Genomic DNA, 18852 nt, shown 5'->3' on the forward strand with positions numbered 1-18852 from the left:
GATATGTTTAATTTATCCAATTGTTTCTGCAGTTTGAATAAAATAAAACTGTTTCTTAATTTGAGTAAATAACGATGCATTTGTTTTAGCAACTGCTCTGGTGGGCACAAATAGCATGCATCTGTTACACACAGTATGTCTTGTGTGGGTCTGTGTGTGTGTGTGCGCGCGTTTACTGTATTTAAGGTTGTTTATGATAAATAGTAACAGTGAGTTGGTGTTATTGGTGTATTCAGATCCTTTACTTAAATTAGTTGCTAAAATTAATTCAGTTACTTTCCAACAGCTGTCTCATAAAAGGAGCCCTGATTGCCAATTGAAATGGTCAAGTATTATGAATATGCTTTTTTATATAACGTTACCATCTAAATTAAAGTGATTATTTTCCATGTATTAAAACATTTGCATAATCCTGTGGTTTCCAAACTGGGAGGGTTGAAGGGTCACTGCAGGAGGGGAATACATGGAGTGCAACAAAAGTGGCATTCAATTTCTTTATTTTTAAATTGGGGCCGTCAAAGTGCAGCATGACAGAAAATAAAAAATGTGGGAACCAGAGAAGAGACACAATCTCTTATTTATTACCTTATTTTAATCCCCAGTCTTGTGACACATCGCCAGGGGGCGCTCGGGGTCTGCCTTGACGCTGCACATTGAAGACGGCGTAGAAGAAGAGTTAGTATTGTAAACACAAGGATATGGCTGACGAGAGGGTTGGAGGTGAAGACAACATTAACGACAACATGGGGAACCAGTTACAGCTTTTACCAGGTAACAGTTAAACTCACAGAATGACTGGTCTGTCTACTCGGTGATTCTCCAGAAGTGCGTTTATTCCTTCCCCCTGCTAACAGCTAGCTAACATTTCCTCACTACAGGCCACTGTCAGACATCACATCCTGACTGACACATTTTATGAACATACTTTACTCTCTATAATTATTTTTCCATCAGATTGACTCATTATGGTGATAAAGTTGCAGCTGTAGTTTGGTTAGGAGACACTAAAGGAGCTAATTAGCCTCACTGTGAGCCTCTTTACTTGCTGTGCCATGGCAGACAACGAGGAAGAGGAGGAAGATAACATGGAGACTGAAGACCGAGACAGTGAGGAAGCAGAGAAGCCCACCATCATCACCTTTGACCCCAGTCTTCCCACATCACATGCTGTGAGTGATGCCACTGATGCTTTCTTTCTATAGATAATGGCTGCCATGTGACCATGTGTAATGTTGATGCCATATCGTTAGATGTGTCATTGTATTTTTGTAATCCGTAAGAGAGCTGTATGGTTAGTTTTCTAAAGCAGCTGTGGTTGTGTTGTGTTTACTCTAACCCCTGTGGCGGCAGTACCTGGGTTCAGACATGGAGGAGTTTCACGGCCGTACAGTCCACGATGAAGACAGCTTTCAGACCATCCCTGTGCTGCCACACACAGCTGTGATGCTGGTGCCAGGCCAAACGCTGCCTCTGCAGCTCTTCAGGCCGCAGGAGGTCAGTATGATGCGGAGCATCATCCAGAGAGACCGCACCTTTGCTGTGCTCGCACACAGGTAAGAAGCAATGCAAATGCCTATGTAGCTACTTGCAATCATCACATACTGGACAGATATGATAAATGTAGAGTATTTACAGTATCTGTTTGGCTTATCAGTTAAAAGGTTAACTAGTCATGAGGGGATACTATTTAGACTAGGATAATGGTTGTATAATGTATAATTTTATGACATTTGAAGAGCATTTTTAAGAAAATAATCATGAGGGTAATCTTCCCTTGAGCTTGGAGACTTCAAGTGTATAACAGAAAGCCTGTTTTATGATCAGGGTGCATGAAACGTTCTGGGCCTTCACCAGGCTTGGTTGGAGGTTCTATTAAACACATTCCATTGGGTTGCATGATGGGAAATGTAGGACCAGTGTTTTTCGAGCTTGACACAAATGAAAGAGTAAAGTGAGGATGTGTCTCTGCCGCTTCGATGACCTGCTTTGACCAGTGTTTTTGTACTGTATGTCTGTTGTAAGTCCCCCAGCCTTATAGAAGTACAACACTAAATCACTTGAGTACTCTTTAGAATTATTTTTGGAGTTTAATATAATTGGTTTTAACTGGAATCTGTTTCAGCAATGACACAGGTGAGCCGGATGCAGAGTTTGGGACAACAGCGGAAATCTATGCTTACCGAGAAGAGCAGGAATATGGCATTGAAACTGTCAAAGTGAAAGCTGTGGGGAGGCAGAGATTTAAGGTCCATGACATAAGAACTCAGGCAGACGGGTACGTTTTAATTGCCTTCCAAACCATTAAACCAAAGGGTAGAGCTAAATGCATGTGTACATTTGAATAAGAGCTGGACTCTATGAATAAAGAGATAAACATTGTGTTGTGGTCCTGTGAACCCAAGGTTGTCTGCCGGAATCAGAGCTCTGCATGCAGGTTGTCATCAAAATCCCCTATGCAGGGGTTGATTCAAACATGAAGCTGAATGTATGTTTGCCATTAAAAACACCAGCCGCACTCTGGACTAGGGTCGCAGATCAGTGGATCATCTATGCGGGTGTCTGCTCTAAATGTCCATGTTAATTTGTATTCACATTCATTTTGGGTGCAAGCACAAAAAATGGAGAAAAGAAATAATTTCCTCAGATGTTTGTAGCCCATATAAACAAGAAATTTAAATTCTTTGATTTGCTGCCAGTTCTTTAAAGAAGAGGACATCAGATGTCAGTTTTTTCTTGCAGCCTGTATTAGGGTACGGTACGTTCAAGACTTTATTTTTTAAAATGACCCAAGTGGTATTCTTATAGTTCACAGCTAGAGGGCAGACTAACTATTCAGTCATCTTTATAAAGTAAACTGAGAACATCATAGTCACCTTGTATCTGTGGAGTTTCTACTGTAAATATACATATGGGTTTTTGTACAATATTTATTTGTTTAAATGTGAGCTCATTGTGGTTGTGTTATAGTTTTCTGCTAAATATTCTTTTTTTTTAATCATCCACGTGGGTGACAAGAAAATGCAAAAAAGTTAACCGTCCATAAAACCGGGACATATTTCCCTCTTTCTTTAGTTGCTGTTGTGTAATGCACATAAACTAGTTACCATAATAGTGTTGCCCTTTTTGTGTACTGCAAGTGACTGAATCTTTCTCTGAAATTACCTGTGATTAACCAAAGTCTCCCGTGCATGCTAGATTTTCTAAAGCCTGAATACAGAGCCAAGAGGAGCTGCGGCAGTCTAGTTTTCTCTGAGACCACTTGAATTACAATATGCTGAAAGATTATTATTGAATTTTTGCCTAACAGTACCAACAATAAAGTGCCTTTCACTGTTTTTTAATAGATATGTAGACATTAAACACCACAGGTTGTCATTTGACAGGATTGAACTGAAAGCCATTTTAGGTGCGTGTTCTGGTTCAAGTTTTTTTTTTTTATTGCTCATATAACGTTGCTTAGCGAGTAATTGTTTGTCTGAGCTCCAGGCAGTTCATTGAGTGCATCTCTTGGCTAAGAGTTGGAGGACTATTTCTTATTGCTGACAGAGGAAATTTACAGACGGCACCTTTTTATGATCATCTCAGATTTACAAACATCCTGTCATACCCCTGATAGCATTCAGCCAGCAAACCATTTGTTTAATCTGTTATTCATCTGCTCGGCTTCACTCACCTTCTGCTACTCTCGTTGACATTTCTCTTCTTGCTTGTCTTTTTTCCCCACAACCTATGTCATTGTCTCCCCTTGTTTGACTCTACAGGATCAGACAAGCCAAAGTACAGATCCTTCCAGAACGAATCCTTCCAGGTCCTCTCTCTGCCGTGCAGCTAACACCCCTCTCCAGGCTCCACATGCACCCCTCCTCCAAACCCCCAACTCAGAGCTGCAAACAGGCCCAGCGCTGGTGGAATAACTACCAACAGGTCACACACTCATACCCTTACAGTAAATGTAATACACGTGTGCAACAATAACATGTTCTGCTATATAAAAATAATTTAGAATCATTTTATTGTCCATCAAAAGGAAATTTGAGATGGCTTACAATAAAACTGCAACAATTAATTCCATTATTTATTTTCTCAATCGATTGAATGTTTGGTCTATAAAACATCAGAAAATAGTGACAAATGTCCAAGTTGACTATTCAAATGTCTGTTTTTGTCAGACTAACAGTCTAAAACCCAAAGATATTCAATTTACTATGATGCCAGACAAGGACAGAAAAAGCTGGGACAATTTATCATTTGTGTACTTTTGTTCTGGTGCCGTTTTTGTTATCTTAATGATACAACATATAATAATATTTATACCATATTGTGCTTTCAACCTTGTAGCGCCATGGGGATTTCAACGTGTAAATTTGTGCCCAGGGTCATTGTCATATATGAGTATGTTTGGGTGTCCACATACTTTTGATGCCATGATGTGCATGTCCGCAAGAGCAATGTGGGAAGGGAAGAGAAACTATGCACTTTGGTAACCATTGTATAAAGACTAATGGTGCCTCTGTTGATGATCACAGAGGAAGTTTCACTGTGCCAGTCTGACGCCATGGCCTCCCTGGGTCTACGCTCTCTACGACTCTGTGAGTGCCCCCGCCCGTGTGTACTATGTGGAATTTCCTCCATAGATAAACATTACATAGGAGTGAATATAAACCACGTTTTCTCTGCTTCCTGTGTCCCACCTCACAGGAGTCACTAATGAACAGAGTGAAGAACCAGCTCCATGAATGGGACGAGAATCTGAAGGATGAATCTCTCCCAACGAACGCCGTAGGTCAGCCTGTGTTCAGCCCCTGTTCAGTGTGTTACAGATGGATAACAGACGCATACACACATTCGCATGCAAGTCTCTTCGTTTGTGTTCTTTGTGCTTTCATCCATGTTTTTCCATTGGTCTCTGTCAGACTTCTCCTACAGAGTGGCAGCCTGTCTGCCCATAGATGACGCTCTGCGGCTTCAGCTGCTGAAGATTGGGAGTGCCATCCAGAGACTTCGCTGTGAACTGGACATCATGGACCGGGTAAGGAAAGGCCACCACTAACCCTTCATTCCTGCCCAACCATCTCAGCATTTCTCTTCTGCCCCAGCAGCCATCATCTCCGTCATGGTGGGATAAGATATGGTGTTCCTACTTTGTGTCGTTGTGCACAAGCTGTTTATTTTTTCCTCTGATGTTCTTCTGTTATTGCTGCGATATTTTAGTCCAGATTTGGTCTTTACAATCAAAACTGTTTAGAAATAATTTAGTGTAAGCAAAGGTAGTTTGATTGTATTGCTAGTAACAATGTTTTTTTAACAGATCTGTAGTAGACGTATAGTATTCATTAGCTTTTTGTCACTTAAAGACGTGCTGATGTTGACATGGTGCTTGATGAAGACCTTGAAGAAAGCAAGGTTGCCCCATGTTTTTTTTTTTGTTTTTGTTTTTACACAAAAACAAAACTGATTTATGGAACTTAAAGTTCAGTAGTATAGTCAAGCCCCCTGAAATTAGAAAACAAATAGGACTAAGTGATATGGGCAAACTACATTTTTAAATCAGCCAAAATATCTTTGTGTAATGTGAAAAGCTTTTGGGGAGTTGACGGAAAGTTTTACGCACATCACATAGGTGCAAAACTGACAGAAAACAGCGTCCATGAAGAAAAGAGAGTGCACACACACTTACTCCAAGCTACAAACTGTAATTACAATCCAACTTAGATCTTTATCATGTCAAAATGTTTGAAAAATATAAATATTTTGGAGAATAATAATTTTCTGTAGATATTTACTGTCAGGATAAGATTGACAGAAATGAAATGGCCAGACAAGTAGAGGCATCCACTGTTCATTTAACTCAGGTAGAAGGTCAAAATCTTCAACAGTGTTAGTTATCAGTGGTTTCATCTGAATGTATCAACCATCTAAACACTGGGTTGTGAAAACCCACTTTATATATTTGGGTCGCACGTTGTTGACGACAAATTAACATTTTGACAGTTATCAATAGTGTTCAATAATCAACTTCTCATGTAAAATGTGCCTTTAGTAACATTTACATTTGAATGTTGTAGCAACAGAACAGATATTCCAGGGAGAGGTAGGCCCTCTGTCACTCTAACCTTATCACAGACATTAAGCTGAAAACAATAACAACACACACACACACACACACACACGCACGCGCCCGCTCTTGAACTGTAGTGTTACTGCTGCATCTAGAAACCTTAAAGCGGTCACTGGATGTGTTAAGTTCTTCTTTAGTGTGCCCACCTCAACAACAAGAACACTTTGCATTGAGAACATCTGACGTATACATCCCTTTAACTTTTTATTATCTCCCCTTCTCAGTGCACGTCACTGTGCTGTAAGCAGTGCCAGGACACAGAAATCACCACAAAAATTGAGATCTTCAGGTGAGAACATCACTACTTTTGCATGTTGCATTTGTTTGAGAGATAATTCATCACTATGAATATTGCACCTGATGTTGCACTTTCTTCACTTTCTTAACCCAAATAAGGAGCTGAAAATGTCTAATCATCAGTACTTGCAACATCCGAGGTCATTTGATTTAGAAGTAAAAAATATAATTTAATGGAGCTTTAACATTTTTAAACACTTAACACTTGCTTGTAAATCCTACTTTTATCTTTAATGCTATTAAGAAGCTAAACATCACATGTGACATTTTGTGCTTTTTACTTTTTCTTCTTTTTTTAAAGAAAAAATCAGTCAAATGATTAAAATGTCAAAACAATATATGTATATATAGTTGTGTTCAGAAAAATAGCAGTGTGTTTAAAAAAGTGAATAATGCTCAAAATCCCTTTTTAATTCCATAATATCAATGCATTGGGAACACTGCACATTCAATACCAAATAAAAACATGACCAAAGTTGACCAAGTTTGCGTTATACCTTCACAGAAAGTGAAGAAAAAGGAATAGTTAGCTGTTAGCAGTATTTGCATTTTTCTTTACAAACTCAAACATTTACTATGTGCACAGAAAAATGTCTTTGCTTTACTTTGAATCACTGCATTAATATTTAGTTGCATAACCATTATTTCTGAGAACTGCTTCACATCTGTGTTGCATGGAGTTGACCAACTTCTGGCACCTGTGAACAGGTATTACAGCCCAAGACGCTTGAACTACATTCCACAATTCCTCTGCATTACTGGGGTTTGCCTTACAAACAGCATTTTTGATGTCAACCCACAAGTGTTCTATGGGATTGAGGTCCGGGGATTGGGCTGGCCACTCCATAACATTAATCTTGTTCATCTGGAACCAAGGCTTTGCTCACTTACTGGTGTGTTTTGGGTCATTCTCTTGTTGAAAGACCCATTACTAAGGCATTTCCTCTTCAGCATAAGGCAACATGACCTCTTCAAGTATTTTGATGTATTAAAACTGATCCATGATCCCTGGTATGCGATAAATGGGCCCAACACCACAGTATGAGAAACATCCCCATAACATGATTTTTGCACCACCATGCTGTACTGTCTTCACAGTGTACTGTGGCTTGATTTAGTGCATGGGGGTCGTTGGACAAACTGTCTGCGGCCCCTAGACCCAAAAAGAACAAATTTGCTCTCATCAGTCCACAGAATGTTGCACCATTTCTCCTTGGACCAGTCAATGGGTCCTTTGGCAAATTTCAACCTATTCAGTCTTTTCTCAGCAATGGGACTTTGCGGGGGCTTCTAGCAGATAGCTTTGCTTCACATAGCTTTCTTCTGATCTCAAAAGTTCTCACAGGTGACTTTATGTCTCTTTGATTTTCCTGGAGCTGATCATTGGTTGAGCCTTGGCCATTTTGTCTGTTCTTCAGACAATGTCAGAGTATTTCAGTGTGAAATGTCCTATAACCAGCATGCACAACATTTGCTTCTTCCTTCCTTAAATATGAGCCATAATTTACACCTGTTTCTTCACTGAATCAATGACCTCACTAATTGAACACAACACTGTTTTTTTCTGACTCTACAACACTTTATTTTTATTTTTTTATTCTCAAATTATTTACCATGTCAAAACATCACTACTACCAAGTAATATAATAGAACACGTGTGAACACACCATTATAGACAGAATACCAGCTGATCTGGGTGGCTGACTGATCTTTAATGTAATATCTACATTGCCCATTATCAGCACCCATTCATCCAATGTTCCAAAGGCACGTTCTGTTTACTAATCTGATATAATTTTCAAAAACCAAGAAAACATTGGAGAACCCTTTTGCAAATATGTAAGCACATAATGTAATCTGAAAACTGCTGCCCTGATCTCAGTTGATATTCTGTCTATATTGGAGTGTAATGGAAATTTCTATGTGACTCCAAACTTTTGACCGGTAGTGTAAGTGGCCCTGCACTGTATCTGCACACTCACAGTTTGAATGCACACATACACACACTCACACTGTTATGTATTAACATAATTTATGACTGTCTATGGTGTGAGATAATTAATGTGTTTATCTAAGAGTCGCACACAGAAGCCCAAACGCCAATGCAACTGTCCAGACCCTTACTTCACATTTAGTTTATGAGAAAAGTGCATTAACTGTTTTATCTGAGGATTTCAGGTAATATCAGTTTAATATGATTTCTGAGGTTAGACACTACCTCTGACTACTCAAAAGTTGATAACATTATCCATCCTCGAGTCTCAGCTTTGTAGTTTGTGTTTTGTATTTCCATAGTTGCACTTTTTACTTAGTTTACATTATACACATTTTATGCACAGAATCCACCTTGAAACACATTATGTGGTATCTTTCGAAGCCCTACTTGTCATATTGAACGATGTGAGTTTGATGTAATGAACTCACTGTAGGGTTTAGAGAAGCTTCGAAATTTAAATGTATAATTTAGGCAATTTGGAGGGCATTTTGGCTCACTTTTATACCATTTATGGAATCACTCTTTAGTTTCTGGCTGTTTTGTTCTTTCTTTAAAATGGACCATTCTGATCTTTTGTTTTTCGCTGAACTGTTTACTGATGACATATCCCACCTGCTTGTTCCTGCAGCTTGTCTCTGTATGGCCCCATGGCTGCATACGTCAACCCGCACGGTTACGTCCATGAAACCCTGACGGTCTACAAAGCAAACAACCTCAACCTGGTCGGCAGGCCATCCACACTGCACAGCTGGTTTCCAGGGTAACTTTGCTATATACTCATGGCATTTAGCTCGTACTCTTCCCTCTGACAGCTAAATGATGCAACACATAAACCATACAGTGAATAAATTGACTCAGATCTCACACTGTGCCTTTCACTGTTTTCATAAATTCATTTATAAATATAAAAACAAAACTTTCATCATAAAAATGTGAGTCATACTGCTGCTCTGACCCATTGCAACAGTGGTCTTAAACATGCTTTTATACCATATTTGCTCTAACTGTCTTGTGGTGCTGTCAAGTGCTCTAAATTAGAAGTCATTGGCCTTTCTGAATGGCATCAGATTTTTAGTTTTTTCAGTTGTGAGCTTTGAGAGGCTGTGAAATATTGGTACTGTTACAAGGCTAAGCTAACCTGGGCTCATAGAATAACAAAGGAACACAGAAACTAAAGGCTAACCTATACTTTCCCACATAAGAGGGATTGTGCTGTGTTAAACTGACTCACACAGTTGCTGTTTTCAACTTGCGCTCCGGAGCTGGGCCTGCTTGTTTTGGTGACCACGCCGTCTTGAGCAACCTACACTCCAGGTCTACATTTTCAAGCTCCTTCGTCTGATTCGGGACTTACTGTGCTGCGCCCATTTCTCTAAAAACACTAGACTGAAATCATAACATAACACTGTGCCATAACACAAAGACCCCATTAAGTATTTGTAACAAATTATATATACACTATAACATCTAAATTGTTCCGTAAATAAGTACACTGTATGTAGTTCTTGATCAGTAATAACGAAAAAATTAAAATACTTGTTTAAAGGAATTTTCACTGAAAATCTGTTTGGAGTATTAAAGAGATCCAGCTCTGTGTCATGGCCGTGTGGGCTGATTAACGGTGTGTGGCCACAGCATCCGGAGCTCCCAGCTGAGCAGAGCAGCGGAGGTCTGCAAAGATCTGCCGGATGACCTCAGCTGCTCAAGGCACCATGAGCTCCACTGAGGAAAGCTAAACACATACCGTTCATCAAAACACACTACCCATACAAAGATTGCATTGAGTTGGATCCAAATCTCTCTGGTCTCTGTCCTCTCACAAATTCTGGTTGGTTTGGGGTTGAACAACTCAGTCACTGATTCGACCAGACCAAATGAACTATAGGTTTGAAAACTCAAACTCAAATGCATTCAAATATCCTGTAGAAACTTCTCAAGCCACTCCTGCATTATAACCCACTACTCCACTGCAGACCTGTGTGTTCAGTATGTCCTGAACACTATTTCCATGTCACACAGAGAAGTTTCTATATAGATCTTGATGAATGAGGCTTGCCATTGGAGTTTCCTGTAATCGCTGTGAATCCAAGCTATATACAGTTGCCATCGTCCATGAAGGTGCCACAAACCTTTTAGAGCCACATTTCGATCCTTGAGTTTTTGATATCCAAAAGATAGATTTCTAAGTGTTTTATCAATTTAAAGACTTAAACAGTTCATTCAGTCCCCCTCCGCTCAAAAATGTGTTTTTATTACTGCTTCTCTAATGTTGTCTCTACAGCTTCACTGTGCAGGATGATGTAATGCAGGGTTAAACACTAGAAGGCTGTTTCCACATTCATCTGTTTCTCTGTGCTCACCTTAAATCTGAGTGGAAGACTTGGATATGTGACATCACGACTAGTTAGTAAGCCAGTCAAAATTCATTATGAAATTTACACAAGTGTCACTAGGAAACTTGACACCTCCTGAGCACACTAAGAATTTGCTTTTCAGGGAAGTAGGAGACATTTTGTGTCCAGTACTAACCCTAACCCTACTTTTGAACTTAAGAAAATGTGCATATTCATAGATTCTGGATTTTGCAATGAAAGCAGTAGAAATTATTTTAATATTCCTTTTAAATGTGGAAAAACTACATCTTTTTTCCAAGCAGATTCTATTTATTTTATATCTTAAAACATGATAGAAGGGGATCTTCAAGAAAATGTTGTCCTCTTCCTTTGCCTTTAGGTATGCCTGGACAATTGCTCAGTGCCGAACCTGCGGGTCTCATATGGGTTGGAAGTTCACAGCCACCAAGAAGGACTTGACTCCAGCTCGTTTCTGGGGTCTGACGCGTTCAGCTATGCTCCCTCGTATCCCCCAGGACAAGGGGGAGGAGGGGAGACAGGGCTCTCGCCTCTTCTGCCTGTGAAGTTGAACTACCATTTATCGTAAAAAAACAAAAACAACTGCTAACCCCCCAAGCCTGGATCTTCATGCACTCTCTGGCTGTGATTATTTCTAGTAATCAATGCATCACACAGCGCCTGTCACCCTTTGCAGTAAATCCATCATATTAGTGGAAAGGTCAGTAGGCCTTTAAATGGCGCTCAAAGAGCTAATTAGAACGGGATGGAGGTAGTGATTTTTCTTTAAAGTTCTTAAGATGTAAAAGCAGCAGTGAGATGACAAAGTGCATTGTGAGAAAGTGATGCAGAAATAGAGAATAACAGATTGAACAGATTGTTTCCATGACACGGCTAATCTGTACCCTTGGTAGCTGTAGACACACATACTCAAAAGCTATGCTTAATGCATAATTTCCCTTCTACTCCTTTCCTCTGTATCATGGAGTTTCATTGCATGTAGCTGAAGTAGAGATATTGTTGGTCACATACTTTAATCTGTTGTAAAACCAACCAGTTAATATGAATTATCTTATCTTATCTTATTCAGATCCTTTGTGGGTTACTCAGATATGTTGTCTCATTTTAGCTGCCGTGAGTTAAGTGGAGGGAATGAAAGGGCACTTGTGCACTATAGGGGATATTTTCAATCTTGGAATTAAATTGGATGTATTTTTGTATGCAAAAAGATTGGAAAGTAATTTAACATATTCATCCATGTGTGCTTTTTATTATCACATCAGTTTTTTGATGCAATAAACAGAAACTGAGGTGACAATAACCACAATGTGTAATATACTGGTGTATATTGATACGTGATAAAACTAGTGTCTGTTTTGTATTCAACGAAGGTTCATTGTCCTGTCAGATGATGTACTTCAGGAAGCAAACATGTGGAAATTAGAGATATCCTGGTGTCTAATGGAGGACTGCTTTTTTTTCCTTCTAAAAAGGTTCAAGCTAATTTACACAGAGAATGAGAGGAGCTTTTACCTGTCTTCATTTAGTTTGTTCATGTGTGGCATGTTAAAATGGTGTGCCTACACCCCAGCTCAGTGTCTTTTGATGAGTTTGATATATCAGTGAACGACAGATGTGAATACAAAGGTTGTGAGTGATGAAGAGACATGATTTATATAATGTTTTTTTTAAATGTTTTTTTGTGGTTTGTAGTTTTGCAGTTTTCCGGATTTTACTTCTTGCGATTTTGTTGCAAGGTACTGGCTCTTGTTTGTATAAATGTAGCTGTAAATAAGAGGCAGTTATAGCATTTTTTTGTGTAATATAAATGGTATTCTGTTTGTAAGTCTGACTCTTATCTCGCATATCTCCTTATGTCACAGGGAATTGTTTCGAAATAATCTTGTCAGTAGTAAATCATTAATCGCAATAAGAAATCATCTAGATTGTGAAGATGTTTTTTTTTAGAATTAAATATTTTTGGTTATTTTCTTACAGGACGTTTGACATTTTGGAAAGTATGCTTATTTGCTTTTTTTTGTCGATATTTAGAGGAGAAAATATATACTACTTTCATGTCTGTAGGATAAATATTTTGCTACCACCAGCAGCTGGTTAGCTTAGCATAGGACACTGACTGGAAACAGATAAACAGCTGGCCTGGCTCTGTCAGAAGGTAACACAATTTACCTACAAGCACCATTACATTTTACTAATCACATCTCGTGTGTGTTTACACTCATTTTTTAATTATACAAAAAGTGTAAGAAAGATCATTTGTGATTTGACGGAGGTTATGGCTATTTCCTGGATGTGGAGATTCCTGTTCCTAGTTTCCACTTTGTTTGTTTTTTCTTTTAGATTAAACCGGCATTTTTGAACAATGCCAGGCTAGCTGCTTAAATGTGTTTCCAGTAATTATGCTAAGCTACCTAGCTGCTAACTGTAGCTTGATATTTACCGTGCAGATATGAGAATGGTATTTCGATCTTGACACATAGGCTTAATCCTCGGCGTTAAAGCAAATCTGTGTAGAAATATGGTCATAACTGTTTTTTAAAGGGTGATGGATTTTAATTGAAAATGATTATGTTATTCTTACGGTCTGTATATAAGCACCATGTCATATGGGTGTACAGTTCTGAGTTGTGTAACCTATCACTTGAGGAAATTTTCCAGACTTCTCTCTGCTCCCTCTGCAGCCACAAAAGGCTTTTTTCAGATCTGCAGTTGTATTCCCCAAGACCTGGAAACAGACTTTGATAATCTTATGTCAAATCGGTGAATCGGTTTATGAATCAGAAAATGTAAACTTCCTCAGAAATATGCCCCAATGTATTTTGATTGGATTCACATTTTAAATCTTATACTTCTTCTTATATAATTTTGTTTCATAAAGGGAAGGTTTTCACCCTGAAAATGCCAGGTAAAAATATTAAATCCCATGTTACGCCTCTTGTGATTAGCCTATATTCTGTCATGTCGCTGATTCAGTGTTTGCAGGCTGTCAGACTTTCATTCACCCCAAACAATAAAATGGATACTTCACTGAAGAAATTAATGGCATTGTCCAAACAACAGCTTTTTCTTGTTTTTTCAATGATATTCAGTGTACCACAAAGTAAAATAAACATGCAGTTATCCTGTGACCGTTTCTTAACTTACATGTCTCAGAAACTGTGTGTGTGTGTTGTAGTAGTAGAGACCTTGTGAAATGATGAAAATGTGCTTGAACAAGCAGGTAAAGATGTCCTACCAGAATTTGTAAATCTTCACATCTACAGGCAAATGGTAATGTGCCTTCATTGTGTTTGTGTGCTTTGTGTGTCTGCATATAATGAGTTTGCTGTGTGTTAATCTTTCAGGCAGATGCATGCACAGAGCTTGAATTGAATGCTAGCACAGTGAGTAATAAGCGCGAGTGGGAGAGGAGCCATGTTGAAACACGTGAAGGTCCCTTTTGCTTGATACAACAAATGACATTCACAGTTAATCAGTTATCAAAAGGATTGTATGCTTAAATTTATTGGGTATTTGAACCTTGAAATAAAACACGAGTACAAATATAATGTAACTTAATATACTGATGTAACAATTTACCTTCTGAAAAACAATAAGTAACACTTTGGATCTTGCCCCTCTTTGATCAAGTTTTCCTCCTGGAATCAACGTAGGAGACAGATCAAGGTGAGGACGAAAAAGAATTGTTTGCATTAGTAGTTGACATGTCTGCTCACTGCTTTACATCTCATTAGGAGTTGTCATACATAGTACATAGAAATGTACAAATTAATTGGCTCTTAAACTATTTAAATTGATAAAGATAGATTGAAGATGCTTGTTTTTATAGATAATTATGTTCATCTGCACATCAAAGAACACTGGAAAGATTTAGAGGTGATGCGACCTTAAGGGTCTGATGAGGAAACAGTTTAAAAGAAGAACAACTGCTGTGTTCATGGACTCTCTCTCTCTTTCTGTTTGGTCGAGACAGGAGTAAATAATGGTAGTAGACAACGCAGACCGTCAAATCAGAAGTTTTAGAAGCAACTCAACCTTTTAATTAGTTACTTCTTACTTTTAAGTCATTAGAGGGAGAAACTAACTCACTGACACTCAGTTGTGCCGCTTTTTTAGTCACACTTGTAGAGTGTAATGCAATCCAATACAATTGGTCTGCCATAAAATTTACTTTTATAGTGCCCATGAGAGTGTGGTACTGCTGCATAGAGGGGGCCCTTATTTCCTGATCCCCTTATGTATGTCAATAGGGAGGACAATATATGAGGTGTAGTGCAACACCACCTTTAACTATGACCCTATTGCTGAAACATGCGTACATTTTTTTGCACAATCATTTACATAACCCCGGGGATTCATACCCAAACATTTTTACCCCAAACCTTCCCGTGCACATTCCCAAATTTCAACAGGAAAGACTTAAATAAACTGCTATCGTTGGTCTAATGAGGGAGATTTGTTTCAATTGCCAAAAAAAGGGCCTTGTAGTTTTGGGTGTAAGTGAAAAATAAATGGATCACGTTCCCGTTAGGTTTCTGTGTGCATGTGTAATATTTTTTAGGCCGTGTCAGTCTTTGGTGTGCCCCATAACGTGAAAAACCCCTGCCCACAGATAGCAAAATACCAGTTTACATCCCCTGGCAACATCTGTTCATTATATACTTTCTAAAAGAAAAACTTTTTTTTTTTAATAATTTTTATAAATACTTTTTTGAATGATATGATTTAATTTTTGTTTTATTGTAATTATTTAAAAATTGACTTGACAAAAGAAAAAAAGAAAAGCAATTGTGAAAATAAAAATTTTTCCACCTTCCCTTTCTTTTGGTTAAAGCCGACAATATTTCACAAAACAGTCACAGTGGGGTTTAAAAAAGTTATTGACCAAAAAGAAAATTTATTTAAAGGAAAAGACTCAAGTCTCAAATGGCTTTTTTTTAAAGGGGCACATATTAAAACATTTTTGAACAATGGTTTGTATTTTCTTTCCCTGAAAAAAAGTTGCTCTTGCTTTATCTTTTTAAAAGCTTCCTTTTTTTAAATAAAGTTTAACAGTGGGCTATATTTAATCCCTTAAGGCCCAAATTTTCCCAAAAAGGGTGCGGGTATTTCCTTTGGGAGGTAGTATAAAGAAGGACATTTTGGCAAAAACCATCAAAAAACCAGTTTTCCAAAAAAAAACAAAAAAGATTTTTATTTTTCTTTATCCTTAAAAGCATACCTGAAATTCAAAACATGATCGTATGAAAAGGCAAAAGTGTTCATGAAGTCCAAATCCGGCTTCTATTAAATGTGAGGAATATTTTTAATGTCATCAATACTGCCCCAGTCTTAACAATGAAATGAAATTATGTTATTTACAGTCCACAATGATTATTTGTTTCCCCCAAAAGGCACTGGCCCATTAGTCCAACAAAAGAACAATTGCTTTTGTCATCTGCCCAGTTCTCACTCATGGCCACCCATTCCAGGTTTGCTTTTGGCGAACGCTTCCATGACCAAGGCCTACCACTAAGAAACCCACATCTCCCTCGGTCAAATGCAGAGAGAGCTCAGGCAGAGAGCTCCGCGAGGCACACCGAAAGTTTTTTTTCCGTTTCCATTTATAACGCATCATAACGCGTTGCCCTCATTTGGACTCAGAAACATTTTTTAAGATAATGTACAAAGTACTGAGCAGCGTCGTCTCTTCATTGAGTGAAACCTTACCTCCGTGTCGCCGCTGGCACAGAAGTGCAACCAGCCTCTTGGGAAACTGGCTGCTAAACAGAAGGTAAATGCAGGGATTTGCGCAGCTGTTCAGACTGGCCAGTAACATCAGGATGGTGAAAGTCGCAGCTGGAATGATAGGAATAGTGGAAAGCGTTGTGTGTTTTCAAAGAAGTGTCCTTTGAATGTGGGTAGGCTACTGTGCGTAAATGCGCACGTCTCGGCACGTATTAAGTAAACTAAAATGAAATAACCTACACTATACACTAAAATTATAAAAACAAAAACAAAAACAAACAAAAAACATCAAACTGACCACAAGCAAGGAATCTTTTCTGACTTACTTTCTTTCGGCGCATTTGGATCCCAGGCGGACCAAAGCTGGACGGTGAAGAAGGGAGCCCAGCAGACAATATAAACCAGCACGATGACCACCGTCATCTTCAGCGTCTTCACCCTGGCCTTGGACATTCCGACCACACCACTGGCTCTGGATGGCAGAGGCAGACCCACGTTGCCCTGCTGTTGAGTCTTTTGGTACAAGTTGATCTGTATGGCTCGGCAGATGCGCACTTGGCAAACAACAACTGTAATAACCGGTAAAATAAAAATGACCAGCGTGGTCCAGGTTATGTAAGTCTGCAGCCCCCACGGCTGGATGAATTTGGCCCAGCAGTCAAACACACCAGGTGCAACCTCGACCTGTGAGAAAATGAAAACCTGTGGCAAGCTGCCCAGCAGAGATATTCCCCACGCCATGCACACAGGGATGTTAAATCGTGTGCTTGTCCGCTGGAACTTCACCATCGGGTTGCAGACAGCTTGGTATCTGTCAACTGTCATCACCACAATCATGTAAGTGGATAAAAACATCCCGAGAACTTGAAGGTACTTCACCAGGCGACACACCAGGTCTGGTCCGACGAACCTGTCTGTGATGTCCCACATGAGCTGCGGGCACACCTGGAAGAAAGCGACCACAAGATCCGCCAGGCACAGGTGGAAGACAAAGACGCGCATTCTGGACATCTGTTTGCGCTGTCTCCAGAGGACAATGAGCAGGGAGATGTTGAGGATGGCGGCGCTAATGAAGATGGCACTGAGAAGCGAGATCTCCAGCGTGGCCAGACTTTCATCTCTTGCCGCGTCTTCCGTGTCCACAAAGTTACTGTCATTAGAACACATTGTGTTTGGGTCGTCTTGCCAACTGGTCAACAAACAGGCTGCTGGGGACGGACAGTCTAAGAAAACAGTTAAATTAAAACAGTAGCCTATCGTCCCAACATCCCAGCATAAGCATTTCACACGCTTTCACTTGTATAACCAGTATGACAATAAACATCTTGAATCTTTTCAGCAAGCCATTTAAGAACAAGTATTTCTACCTATCTTTAGCCTGTATATAAGTTGTTTTTTTCAATTAGTGCCGGAGGTGAATTGATAGTTTGTGGTCGAGCTCAGGTTGGGAATCATCCCCAGGGAGTAGGATGGTCTTCAAGCTGTGTGCCTTGTGTTTCATGTGAGGTTGAAACTGGGTGGAGCTCAGATTCATTAAGTAGCCAACCCGAGTCTTGTTATTTTTTACTAAAAAATGAAGCCTGTGTGTGCTCATTATTGTGTTTGTGCACATAATGGAATTATTATACAGGTGATATAAGCTTGAGAACAGCTAATAACTATACGTTGAGATGTCTGTTTATCTGTAGTTTTATCAGGTTTGGTAAGACTTTTATCATACCCTTAATTGTAATCAAGGTTGCTCAGCACAAATATAGGCTATAATAAGAACATGTTGTGTTTAATATCGCGTTTAATATGTTGATTAACTGTGGTGAAAATAAATACAGAGGTATTATCAGCAAAATAATCAAAAGTTAATTTTATTATTACAAATTTAATCAGATATTGGTTTAATATTACTGATTAAACGTGTAAATTTATAGAGGTGGAGATAATTATGACCACTTTATGTAGGCCTACACTGCTGGGAAAATTGATCTTAACATTTTATCTTATTCTACATGACGACCATATGTTTTTTTATGTACTGTACAATCTTCTAATGCAGAGTTGTAAACCTAGTGAAGTAAAAGCACAGTAGCCTATGGACTGCTATTAAAAAGCATACCACGGAAACGCTCACATAAAGTATAACTACTTTAAAATTGTAGCCTCACTTGACAGTACATATATTTATTTGATTATATATTTATTTCAAAGATTGTAATAACTTTTCTTGCTTCGCTTAGTTTGCAATAGACTGCGTAATTGTTTTATTTTTTAAAAGTCTAAAGGCATGAAACACATCCTCCGTGAGAACGAAACGTCATCATGCTTCTCGACCAATCACAGCCCAGAAC

General features: G+C 38.9%; 2 protein-coding genes across 2 annotated transcripts; one reads left to right on the forward strand and one right to left on the reverse strand.

Moving 5' to 3' along the window:
• The first annotated feature begins 583 nt into the window (after window positions 1-583).
• Window positions 584-13650, forward strand: crbn (cereblon). Its single transcript, XM_032514424.1, has 11 exons — window positions 584-771; window positions 1060-1169; window positions 1351-1553; window positions 2123-2275; window positions 3762-3924; window positions 4527-4589; window positions 4699-4783; window positions 4914-5029; window positions 6343-6407; window positions 9040-9171; window positions 11145-13650. The coding sequence occupies exons 1-11, from the start codon at window positions 699-701 to the stop codon at window positions 11326-11328; spliced, it is 1347 nt and encodes a 448-aa protein (XP_032370315.1). The 5' UTR covers window positions 584-698; the 3' UTR covers window positions 11329-13650.
• A 2762-nt stretch (window positions 13651-16412) lies between these two features.
• Window positions 16413-18142, reverse strand: LOC116688405 (vasopressin V2 receptor). The gene is made up of 2 exons (XM_032514439.1): window positions 16837-18142; window positions 16413-16621 (listed from the first exon to the last, which is right to left on the reverse strand). The coding sequence occupies exons 1-2, from the start codon at window positions 17675-17677 to the stop codon at window positions 16413-16415; spliced, it is 1050 nt and encodes a 349-aa protein (XP_032370330.1). The 5' UTR covers window positions 17678-18142.
• Window positions 18143-18852: the final 710 nt, after the last annotated feature.

The sequence above is a fragment of the Etheostoma spectabile genome, chromosome 4 (genome assembly GCF_008692095.1).
Source record: "Etheostoma spectabile isolate EspeVRDwgs_2016 chromosome 4, UIUC_Espe_1.0, whole genome shotgun sequence".
NCBI lineage: Eukaryota > Metazoa > Chordata > Actinopteri > Perciformes > Percidae > Etheostoma > Etheostoma spectabile.

Coding starts and splice junctions, on each gene's coding strand:
- crbn (XM_032514424.1), top strand. CDS start 699: ATGGCTGACGAGAGGGTTGGAGGTGAAGACAACATTAACGACAACATG. Junction 772..1,059: donor CCAGTTACAGCTTTTACCAG/GTAACAGTTAAA, acceptor GTGCCATGGCAG/ACAACGAGGAAGAGGAGGAA. Junction 1,170..1,350: donor GTCTTCCCACATCACATGCT/GTGAGTGATGCC, acceptor CTGTGGCGGCAG/TACCTGGGTTCAGACATGGA.
- LOC116688405 (XM_032514439.1), bottom strand. CDS start 17,677: ATGTGTTCTAATGACAGTAACTTTGTGGACACGGAAGACGCGGCAAGA. Junction 16,622..16,836: donor TCCAAATGCGCCGAAAGAAA/GTAAGTCAGAAA, acceptor CTATCATTCCAG/CTGCGACTTTCACCATCCTG.